The sequence below is a fragment of the Hyla sarda genome, chromosome 6 (genome assembly GCF_029499605.1).
Source record: "Hyla sarda isolate aHylSar1 chromosome 6, aHylSar1.hap1, whole genome shotgun sequence".
Classification (NCBI taxonomy): Eukaryota; Metazoa; Chordata; class Amphibia; order Anura; family Hylidae; genus Hyla; species Hyla sarda.
This window is the reverse complement of record NC_079194.1, coordinates 196,543,568-196,556,194: the sequence shown is the minus strand read 5'-3', so window position 1 is coordinate 196,556,194 and position 12,627 is coordinate 196,543,568. Positions and strand designations below refer to the sequence as shown.

General features: G+C 42.2%; 1 protein-coding gene across 2 annotated transcripts in view; it reads right to left on the bottom strand.

The window, feature by feature from the left end:
• The window catches only part of WWOX (WW domain containing oxidoreductase), a 1,139,839-nt gene that overhangs the window by 150,884 nt on the left and 976,328 nt on the right, over positions 1 to 12,627 (bottom strand). The window contains exon 10 of one of the 2 annotated variants that reach the window (XM_056526123.1): positions 10,966 to 11,328. The exons of the other annotated variant lie outside the window; for it this stretch is intronic. Coding sequence (XP_056382098.1) covers positions 11,323 to 11,328 — 6 coding nt within the window. The 3' untranslated portion in view covers positions 10,966 to 11,322. Of the gene's footprint in view, positions 1 to 10,965; positions 11,329 to 12,627 lie in introns of those variants that run through there. 2 annotated transcript variants of the gene reach the window in all.

The window sequence follows — 12,627 nt, the reverse complement described above, 5'->3', positions numbered from 1 at the left end:
AGAGAGGAGGTCGATGTGGTGATGTCGGAGGTGGACCGCTACTCGGAGGCATCCGGGTCTAAGATCAACCGGGATAAGTGTGAGAGTCTCTGGCTGGGAGGGGGGATCCCACATTTGATCTCCCGAACACCCTTCCAGGGCCCCAAGAATCAGCAAAAGTCTTAGGAATCACATTATCCCACCAAAAACTGGGATGGTAAGCTCCAAGATGCCACTCAGAAGGTAGACCAGTGGAAGGGTTGGTCTATGACCCTCAGGGAAAGGGTACACCTGATCAAATCGTACCTGCTCCCCTTGTTTATCTATCTGGGCAGTGTATGTATCTTGCCAGAGGCCTACTACACTAGGATCTGCAGCCTGTTTTTCCAGATGTTATGGGGGAACAGGATGAACCTAGTCAAGAGGGAGGTTACGTACCGCACGAGGAGACTAGGGGGTTTATCTATGGTAAACCCTGGTGTTCTTTACAAACACCTTCTTGAAAGCTAACGTCGCAAACCTCTGGAAAGAGAGGGCTCCTCCGTGGGTAATCTCCTGCAGGGAATGGTTTTGGCCTTTCTTCCAGGAATGGGAGAGAGGAGGGCAAGTGAAGGACCTCCGTACGCCCCATGGATATCTTCCGGCTTGCGCTACCCCGACTCTGAAGGCGATACGCGATACGTTGGTGGGGTCCTGGATTGTGGGAGGCAGCTCCTTGACAAACGGGTTCTGTTGACCCACTTCCAGAAGCCTCTGGCACTCAGGGACTGCCCAGGTCGGGATCTGAGGTTGGGGTTGTACCTTTTTAACATAAAAAGGATCCCCCAGAAGTTTTGGGACTTGGCCTGGCGCTGCTTTCAGGGGAAGCTATATGTAAGGGACAACCTGAAGTGCAGGAACTCTGATGACCAGGGATGTCCCTGAGAAGAGTGTGGGGACACGCTGGAAAGCATGGACCATTTCCTGCTTCATTGTCCCTTTAATATAGGCGTCTACAACAGGGTGGGTGGTTCCATCAGCTGGAGTCAACTTGCCGGCCTTACCTATCCGGAGTGGGCTTATGGGGCATTCAGGACCCTGGGTGGCCGAGATCGGGGCACTTTATTCTTAGTTAGCTTAGTGGTTAGGTACTACACATGGAATGCACAGTGTTTAGTATCGACCCAACAGAAAGTCCTCTCCGAGGTGGAGGTGTGTAGGAATATCACCGGTGACCTCGGGAAGATCAGGTCTTTGGAGTATGGCAGTCTTGGTACCAGTAGGGCTTCTCTCCTGTGGAGAGGTTTTTCTTTTGATGTGCCCTAGGTACTAGGCCCTTAAGGTAAAGTACCTTAATTTTGGCCAGGGATAGTGCATGTATGTTAGGGTGAGTATAGGGTCAGTTTCATGAAGGGATAGTGATAGGGTTACAGGTTGATAGGGAAAGGTATTTAAATTTAATTTATCAGGATTGCCATCCTTCATCCTGGTGAGGGGCTATGCATGTCACCTTAGCCTTTTGTTTTGTTTTCTGTAGATAGATTGTAAAGGGCTTGCAGGCAACCAAACTTGGGCCTTGTTTGGGTTTTGGTGTATTGTATTGTTGATATTATATAGTTTTGTTGTGTATATTGTTCTGTATATTATTCTGTTTATAATTAGGGGGTAGGGGTGTATTTTAGGTTGGGTGGGGGTTTTGGGGGGTGGTGGTGGTCTGGAATGGGTCAGTTATGGACAACATGTGGACAAACTGTGTTCTATGGACTTTGACCCATGTCCAGAGGGTGTGGTGGGTGATGGGATAGTTTAGTGTAGGTTGTCATTTGTGTTATGTTGTTATATATGTTATTTTTGATACATGGTATATTGTTATATAGGTTGTTATATATGTAATTTTTTTTTTGTTTTTTTTTAGTTAAAGCAGTTCACCATTTATTTATTTATTTTTCCCCAAGTTGGATAATTTTTAGTTATCGCAGTTCGCCATATTTTTCTTTTGTTATTTATAATATATATATATATATTTTTTTTTTGTTATGGCGAGGAAAGCTTTATTTAAAGTTTTATTAGGAATGTGTGTGTGTGGTTTTGGACAATATAGGTAGGTCATTTTTGTTAGATTACCTGGGCTGGCCTGTTAGAAAAATTTCAGTTGCTATTTTGAGACAGAAAGTCTGTATTTATGTTCAGTTTTGCACATTTTTGTTACAGTCAATTGGACTTGTTTTTGTGTTTTGTTTTTTAATTTTATAATAAAAGAGTGTCAGCAGAGAGCACTGTGGTCAGACAGAAAAGAACTATACAAGCCCTCTATGTTGACGATGTGAAAGGACAGAGGCCCAAGGCCTGATTATTAAAATCCTATATGTGTATTATAAATTATATCTGTGTATAAACTAAGACATCGGTGAGGGGTCATTCAGACTGTGTTTTGTGTATTGCATTTTATTGGAGGTCTGGCTGTCTTGGTATCTCCTTTGAAGTCGTGCACCCTGGTCCCATCATATAATCAAACAGATAAGGGGCCAGGAAGAGAGAAGAGCCCCTGGTGGGACCAGAGGGGAGGGGGAATGGAGTCTCCCTCCCAAGAAAGCAGATATGTTATTAAAACAATGCTAGACTCAAAGTTGGTTGTTAAAAGCTGGGCCACAAGCTGACAAGACCATCATGTCCGACAACTGTCCCCTTTTGGAAGTTGGTTAAAAAGCTGATTAAAACAATACCTAACACAAATTATGAACTCACCCCTGAACTATTTTTGGTATTACATAGTGAGATCCCACTACACAGCTTTAAACACTCACTCCTCAGTTCTCTGATTCTGGCAACCAGATCATGTATCCCCTTACAATGGAAGAACACGACCCCCCCCCCCCCCCCCCATCAATTGCATTATGGATTAAAAAGGTGAATGATATGATGTATATGGAGGAACTGGCCACTGCAGAACAACCACCAATAGGGAGATTTACAGCTATATGGTGGCTAATAACAAGGGGAGGGCTACGGAGCAGGAGGAGGAACACCAGATTGGGCGGGGGGGGGGGGGGGGGGTAGAAAAGATTACTTATTTAATTTAAATTATACGGCACAGGGAACACCTGTTAGAAGAGCAGGATAACTACGACCAAACTAAGAGGGGGGATTACTATTAGATTAGTAGGTAAGGATTATCAGCCTATTGCACTACCCTTTCAATTTTTTTTATTTTTTTGATAAGTCCCTGGTGTCTTTTCAGGCTGTGATTTTGTTGTATGACTATGATAATAATAATAATAATAATAATAATAATAATAATAATAAAGTTTAAAAAAAAGAAAGAAAAGAACTATACAACTTCCTGTGGAGCATACAGCAGCTGATAAGTACTGGAAGGATTAAGATTTTTAAATAGAAGTAATTTGCAAATCTGTTTAACTTTTTGGCACCAGTTCATTTAAAAAAATAGTTTTCCACCAGAGTACCCCTATAAACCTTGCTGATCGGATAACTTGTATATGATCTACCCCTCAAAACGTACTGATCCTGATTCAGCAACAAAATATTCATTGCAGCTTGTTCTATCCACACCAATCCAGATTTTCTGTTTTAACTGCCCATTCACACTATGGAATTTCAGAGTGGCTAAAATTCTGCTCGGAAATTCTGGTGCAGAAGCCTCCCATTGTTTTCAGTGGCATCCTGCTGCAGTCTGCACACCACAGAAATTTTAAATCCAGACTCAGCTCAGAAATACATTGCTTTTAATAGACAGGGCGCATGTCAGAATGATCCTAGCACTGATTTATTCCACCGCCTGAAATTTTTATGGGAGGATATTCCATAATGTGAATGGGCCCTAAACATTGTCAGTATTTTTTGCAATAATATGCCGACTTTTGTTTTTGAACCTAATCCAGGCATGGTTGTCATCCACAACACCACTCTATGGAGACACATGAAATAGCAGGACCATCAACATAAATTTCAGGACCCAATACTGATAAACGTCTTAGCTCCAGACAAAGCATGGGAAGAGGGCAGAGCCAGCAGCAAGGGACACCTTTTTATGTTTAATTTGGTCCGAGCCCCAGATTGCAGTATTGCCTATACTTCTCTGATGGCGGCCCAGTGAAATGGCATAATACATCTATAAATGACAGGCCAATTTATTTATCGCTCGGGTTTCTTAAAGGAGCCTTGCAAAAAAACTGCCAAAAACAGCAATTTGGCGAGTGAGGGACCTTCAGAACTAAACATTTCCCACATACTGTACAAGTGCCTATACACTCAGTCACATGGAAGAGACCACATTCACATACACATGCTCATAAAGCACATCTGGGAATAATCAGCTCTCAGAGAAAATGAATACTACTAGGTTTCATTTTTATAGGACCTAGAGGAGTAAGCGACTATATTAAAATCTACAGCACAGAAGTAGCAGCATTTTCCTTTAGTGTAAGCTGGCTGGGACGGGGGAGGGAGGGACAACGGGGGAATCAAATCAAATCCGCCCTTGCTTTTTGCCAAGAATGAATTGCTTTAATATCCCACCATTCAATAATATTTATTATTAAAGTTTAGTGCAAGTTTAGTAGCTATTAAAGACTTCGATTGACTGGGGAGTTTTACCGCAGCCATAAAACGGGAGATGGCTGTCAGTGAATTTTACGCACAGAGAATGAGTGACAAGATTGTACTGTGCATATAGAGGGCCTGCATTGTGTGATTCCTAAGACCTGATCGCACAAAAGCCGATGTATGAAATACACATAACCTCCTATGAAAGGATCAAAGGAACGTGTGATGACGGCTCGGCTCCTTTATAAAAAAAAAAATCATGAATTCAATGTTATGGCAATAGTTACACAGATGTATATTGAATTGTGGCACTATATTAGCATTAGATTGTTATTCTTCTATCACGTTTATTCGACATTTACTTCAATTGCATGTTAGAATATTTTTTAACACCATTTACCTTCTTCCCTAGGCTCCAGCTGACATAAATGTATACTGGACAGTTCCAGATCTTAGTCTCTTAAAGGGGTGTCCATAAAATTATTTCTAATTGGTTTCAGGGTGAAAAAAAATTAAAATGTTCTAACTTGCTGCTGACCTACGCAATGCTGTTTGCTCAACCAATCACTAGCCACAGCGATGACCCGCCTCAGCTAGTGAATGGCGAAGTGGACATTTCCTGCTTATCAAAACAAAAGCAGGAAGTATTGAGCAGCGGGAAAACTTGGGTGTCCTCGGAACATGCGGGGGACTAGTGGCAGGTGAGTAGTATTATTATTATACAAATAATTTTCCAGGCAAGCCCTTTAAAGCATATGTGTACTTTTGTAGCTTGGCAAAAAAACGTCTACTTTAAGAAGGGAGCCTGTCTGCTTCAATGGGTGGAGGGATCGCTTGGTGGGAGAGAGATCAATCTGCAACTAATGCAACAGCTGTAGGCACCCTGATTGAAAACCACATGTCTTTTGAATGGATGCAGCTCATTTATGTTTCAATGGAATGATGGTATTTGTAGGCGAAAAAAGAAAACAAATAGGAAATACCAGTTCACAAAAAGCTAGCCACAGTATTATGGTAATCTCACAAAATAGCCATTTAGCCCCATAACAAGCGCAGATCCTTCCTAAGCATGTCCATTACTGTCTGCCAGGTACGTACTAAAATCACCTTATGGTGAATAACCCCTTTAAATGATCCCCCCAAGAAGAAAGACAAACCAATAGTTAACTATCTAGATGGTTGTATTTAAGCTCCTGAAATAACTCAATAAGAAATGTAGCTTTTTGATCAGTTTCCTACAAATTGACTTTGTCCAAACTGGCTATACCAAGTTGATCAGTGATCATGAACACAGCCCTGATCTTTTTTCCCCTGTGATAGTATTACTTTTGAATGGGGCTAAGCTGCAATACCAAACAATGCCATAGGCTGTTTTTTTCCACCTTATCTAAGACAATCTTTAATATTTGAAAGGGTGTACCGACAAAATAAAAAATGTATATATTTGATATGATGTTAAAAAAAAAAAAAATATATATATATATATATATATATATATATATATATCTATGCCGGTCCCCCACAAAACTCTCTCTGTTCTAAACTAGGAGTCAAAACAGGACCTGCCCACTTAGCCAATCACCATCCAAGGAGGCACACCGCTGTGGCCAGTGATTGACTAAGAGAGGAAGATCCTGCTCTGAATCCAAGTCTCTGAAGCGAGGAGAAGTAGCGAATAGTGCCCCACAGAGTAGGTAATACTTGTTTTTTCATCATCATGCCCAGCAACTTATGAAAAAATATCTTTTGCCAAAATACCACTTTAACTTTTGAAGAACAGTTCATCTTGACACCTAAGTGGCTCAAGATGCAGGAGATGTCGATATCTTACTATGAAAACAAAGAAAAAGAAAAAGAAAAATTAGGCCACTTTACAGTTCAACTCTGTAATGGTGAAGCACCGCACCTGCTCTCTAAAAATAGCACAAGAAAATTTCATGGAATGATGTATAATATTAGTATAACCAGCAGCCAAGTAAACAATAAGCACACAAAGGACAAAGCAACAAAAAAAAATAGAAAACAAAATACTTTTAGAGCACACCGCCTGGAAGTTCTGCTTTATCAAATTCCTACAGTAGTAAAAATATGCAGCATAAGTGCATGTAGCATATGTTGTTATAGTGCTCTGCCCACGTCACGTCTTCTGTTTACATACAGCATATTTGCTGAGAAAAACTCTGAATGTGTAGGCCGGCACTAAAAATTAAGATATGTTTAATGTTTTCCTTTAATGTGGCTATGCTCTACAGCAGGGACTCAAACTCCGGGCCCGCGGAATAAAATTCTGCGGCCCGGGCGCCGGGCAGGTGATTTCTTCAGGCATTTAGTGCTCATTAGTGTTGCTCGCGAATATTCGCAATTCGAATATTATTCGCGAATATCGCATATTCGCGAATTCGCGAATTTCGCGAATATAGCGCTATATATTCGTAATTACGAATATTCGTTTTTTTTTTTGTTTTTTTTTTCTTCACAGTACACATCACAGTGATCACCCCTCTCTGCTTCCAGCTTGTGTGGTGTAAAGAAGGCTCTAATACTACTGTGTGAGACTGGCGTGCAAAACTTCGCATATACGAAAATTAGCATATGCTAATTTTCGCATATGCGAATTATTGCGTATGTTGATTTTATATGTGCTAATTTTCACATATGTTAATTTTTGCATACGCGAATTTTCGCATATGCGAAAATAAAACGAGAATATAACGAATATGCGAATATTCGCGAATATATGACGAATATTCGTCCATATATTCGCGAATATTCGCGAATTCGAATATGGCCTATGCCGCTCAACACTAGTGCTGATTTGGGCAAGCAGCGCTAAAAGCTGAAAGACTTCACACACTGCTACTGTACCTACAGTATATACCCAGCTGCAGCCTAAAACGAGCCTTCCTGGAGGGATGCACGCGATTGGTGATGTCATCACATCCTCAGCGCAGGATGCTGGGACACTGACGTCCTGCGCGGTGCATGTGATTACGTCACCTAACCCGAGCATCCCCGCAAAGAAGGCTATTTTAGGCTGCAGCAGGGAGATGTAAGTACTGTAGCTGTGAAACTTAACTTGCCTAATTACTTGCCTAATAAGGGAAGACCTGCTTATCACCAGGGGCTAACCTATCTTCTTAGGGGACATAATTGTTTAAATAGGAGCCCTACCTGCTGGGGGTAATATCTATGTGGGGGCCTGTACACCTATTGGGAACCCCTAGCTGATCATCAGGGCTCCCCAGCAGGAAGACAGGCCCTCAAATAGATATTACCCCCATCAGTGATGGTAATCATATCTATAAGGGGCCTCAAAACCTACTTGGGAGCCTGTGTATCTATTGGGGAGCCCTATCAGATGGGGGTAATATCTAGATGGGGGCGTATGTATCTACTGGGGAGCTCTACCAGATGTGGGTCATATCTATCTGGGGGCCTGTCTTAGGGCACGATGGTGGCATTATATGTGAGGGGTGCATGATGGGGGCATTATATGTGAGGGGCGCATTATGGGGGCATTATATGTGAGGGGTGCATGATGAGGGCATTATATATAAGGGGCACATGATGGGGGCATTATATGTGAGAGTTGCATCATGGGGGCATTATATGCGAGGGGCGCATGCGGCCCAGCCTCACCCAGTCGCTACCTCCAGTGGCACTCAGATAATTTGAGTTTGAGACCCCTGCTCTAGAGTAATGTCAGGATATAGTCACCAATTATTTGAGAGTAAAAAAAAAAAAGCTTCAGACTTGGACAAAAAAATGATCGAAGTTGTTTTCCCTTGACAAATCTTTAAGGGCTCATGCACACAGCTATTCTTATGTATAGACTGTGTATAAGGGCACACATTTACTCTACAGGTCGGAATTCTAGGGTTTTGTCAACAAAGCTTAAATATGGCCTCCCAGTCACCTCTGACCTGTTTGTGACAAACAGAGATGGTCGGGAGGCCAAAAACGAGAGGTAATCATCTTACACAATGTGCATGTCTCCTATTAATGGCAATGATAGTTACACAGGTTGTGTAAGGCAGCTGTCTCTGTTGTGTTTGGCTCCCCAACCAAATCAAGTCTCTGCCCACAGGTGGAGGTGACCAGGAGGCTATATTTAACCTTTTTGAGCAAACTCCTTTAAGGACCCATAGTTCCTTTGTATGCCATCATATGGTGCCTCCAAAAGCAAAGCTTCCAGGGGAAAATTCCTATATAATATGGCATGAGATGGTATGCCCTATGGTTTTTCCTTATGGGTTTCTTTAAAAATTGTGATTAAGAACACCCAGGTTCTTTTTTGTATAAATAGCAATGGCCTTCCTTATGGACATGTGCAATAAAACTCTAAAGCTAGTCTGTCAAAAAAGGTCAGCACCAAGTAGACGTTTTTTGCCAAGCTAATAAGGATTGAAAAGAATCCCTCTCCCTAAACGAAATGGCAGAAAAGATGCTACACCTTGTTCCTAGATTAAAGGAAATCTGTCATCAGAATCACCCGCACTAAACCTGTTACACAGGCTTGTAGTGCGGGTGATCCTGATTAAAACGCTTCTTACCTGGTTAAAAATGGTTCAGCGGTTCTTCAGATATCTATATTTTTTAGTTTTCTGTTATTCTTTGGCTTGGGACTCAGTAGGAGGTGTTATCATCTCGGACTCGGCCACACGTCATTATAGCTGGGTGGAGCTGCCGCCCGGCTCATGAATATTCATGAACTTATCCTCGTGGTCTAACTCCTTTTTCTCGGTCTGGTGGGGAGGGCCGCGCATGCGCCGCGTTCCGTACACCCGGAAGCGGCGTTCTCCCCCCGGCTTCACTCGAGCTGCTGCCCTATACAAGCAAGAAGATGGGCTGCATGAGTGAAAAGCCGGGGGTGGGAGGAAGGGAGGGTGTTTTTATTCACAAACTGAAGGAACAAGCAGGTTATATATAGATATATTTGTGTGGATAACTTCATGAATATTCATGAGCCGGGCGGCAGCTCCGCCCAGCTAGAATGACGTGTAGCCGAGTCCCAGATGATAACACCTCCCACTGAGTCCCAAGCCAGGGAATAACAGAAAACTAAAAATATAGATATCTGAAGAACCGCTGAACCATTTTTAACCAGGTAAGAAGCGTTTTAATCAGGATCACCCGCACTACAAGTCTGTGTAACAGGTTTAGTGTGGGTGATTCTAATGACAGATTTCCTTTAAAGGAGTGCTCCGGAGCTAACCTTTTATGGGGGATTTGGAGCATGAGGCAAAGTTATATAACATTCTAATATACTCACGTTTTCCATATGGTCTTCTTCCCGGTCTTCTCCTCGCTTTTCTCTCCGGCCGGAAGCTGGGTCTTTTGATGACGCTCGACCTGTATTTCTTCTTGATCCGCCGCCATCTTCGCCCGGTGACTCATTGCTCCCATGAGTCACTGCGGGCTGTGCCGGCCTCCCCACCCGGAGTCGGCTACTCCTCCAACTCCTATCGTTGCCTAGCGTTAGCCCTACGCTATTTGTGTAGTGCTGCGGCATTCTTGTGACACCTCTAGTGCAGTGTTTCCCAACCACGGTGCCTCCAGCTGTTGTGAAACTACAACTCCCAGCATGCTGGGAGTTGTAGTTTTGCAACAGCTGGAGGCACCCTGGTTGGGAAACACAGTGCTAGTGGGCACATGGATCAGTGGGCTAGTGGGCACATGGATGGGTGGATCAGTGGGCTAGTGGGCACATGGAGAGGGCTGATGAGCTGGGAGGGGGAGGATGGGAGGAGACAACCACAAGGGAAGGAGCTGTGGGCGTCACTTTATTATAATCTATTATAATTTCCTGGGGGGGAGAGGAGGGAGAGAGAGCAGCAGCTAACAGGAAGCTGGCGCAGGGAGTCATGGGAAATGTAGTCTTTATGACATGGCTGCTTACTGCTACAGGTGGCAATGACAAGAGAATGGCTGGGCCACATTTGATAAATGAGGTATCGTTGGAAAGGTCTTTGAAAGAGCTATCAGATGAGGTAAACTTTTTTAAGTACCAGCGCTCCAGAGTACTCCTTTAAGAACCTTTCTCAGTGAATCAGCAGAACCTTAAGCCCATTCGACAGCATATTCAGTTCCTAGCCAGGTTTTTGGTCAAATACATTGAGTATCAAGGAGGACGTGCCAAGTCTCATGACAGTAGGAGCAATACTGTTGTGTTTACAAGAACGTTAAAGTGAAGCCTGAAAAATGTGGAGTTTGCAAAAGTGAGATTCTGCAACATAATGAAAATGAAACAAAGTGTGTAATATCCGTCCATGTACAAATTGCATTTAGAACTATTCCCACAAACCTGACTTTGATGTAGGCACCATTCATGATTGATTGAGCTGCCTGTGACTACGGTTCTTTTGCTTTACCTGTGTTGAAATAGCCCTGTCTTTTTTTAGCTCCCTTAACATACTTAGAAATGAAACCATGAGGTTTCTTCAGTAAACACTTTAATTTAAATTATTTGCTGGCTGTTTGCCCTTAGTCGCCGGCTGGGAACATACATTTTCTGTCAACAAGTTGGTCGAATTCCCGCTGGTTTCCATGAAAATGAGCAGGAGATTAGCTCAAACATACAGTACAGGCCGCTCAAACTAATATAAACAGTTTAACTAAACTTTTCTTTCTGTGTTTATTTTATGTCCTGACTGTGTTTTTATTCTGTGCGATGACACGTTTGACATGCAGAAATGTTGCGCTTGAAATCATGAAGATCTAAACATGGATTTTCAGTATTTTTTAGGTTACATTCCATAATTCTTTGAAGCCTTGATATGTTTTTTTCTTTTGGCTGGAAATCTATACCTGGAGGAATTCCATAAAATGATAACATTTAATGTTGTTTAGTTGGGAACAACTATTATTTTTATAATCGACAAACTAGTATATATTACAGATTTAGTTTCTTTACACACGTGAGTTCAAATCAAATCCATTTTTTAAGTCTTGGACACAGGAAACAGAATGTTTATGGAATCACGGATGGTGGGAATCAAACCAAAATCATCACGAAAATCCTATGTTACCCTAAAGAGTCAGGACAGGTTCAAAGATCAGAGATTCTACACTGGGTCAGACTAGTGGGTACAATTGTTTTAAGTATATAGTCCACATCCCGGAAGAAGTCTGGTGACGAAACGGCGGGTGCAGGAGGTCCAACTACTGTCTCCACTAGGCAAGTTATTGTTATACATTTCTATCTTCAGTGTCAGGCAGCTGCCTATGTCCCTACTGGCACTTAATTACAACAGAGGGCAATCTATTAAAGGTACCTACTGTTTATTGCACCTCAGTGTCTAATGTTTACAATACATTGGTTCTATACATGGCTAGGATTTGCTGCTATACACTATTCTGACCTCCTTTTCTCCTTCCCCTTGGTTTTCCCTGGCTGGGTATGCCCATTACAATGGTCATATACATCATGTCAATTTTTATGTGATTTTAAATGTTTGTCTGCATTTATGTCCAATAAAGCTTTTTTGATATATTGATCCATATACGCTGTTTCGCTGTGTATTCAATTTAGTTATAGTGTATGATCGGTTGCCATTGGCGATTGCTGTTTTGTTTCAAGTGTATAGTCCAGCAAAGTCTTTCTAGTAGGTGAAAGGGGGTGCACCATTAACAGAATTTGGTACCTTGGACCAACCAGAAGCAATCATTCTGAGGGCCCACAGTCCATTTATACAGAACATATACATGTCCAGTTGCAACTGAATATTTGTAACCTTTTTTTGTGATCATTGCACGCACACGATATCATTGATAGAGCTGATATAATATTAATGATTCCATTCTATGAGAAACAGACACTAGAGCAGTGGAAGACAAATATGGTACACAGATCTTTTAACAGTACATGTTTACCAGGGAGGTTCCTGTCTCTACTGCATAGAGAGAGAACAGCATTAATGATCTCAATTGTTAGACTGGGGAAAGAACTAAAAAAAAAAAAAATGCAGGTGGATTTGGCCGCCTCTGTCCTAGAAACCCCTTACTGATGTTGACTACTGCTGTCACCACATTTTAGTAGGTAGCGAATTATGGTCCCAGCCTGATGAAGAGTCTTGTTTAGACAGGAAACACTTTGCAAGTGCGTTT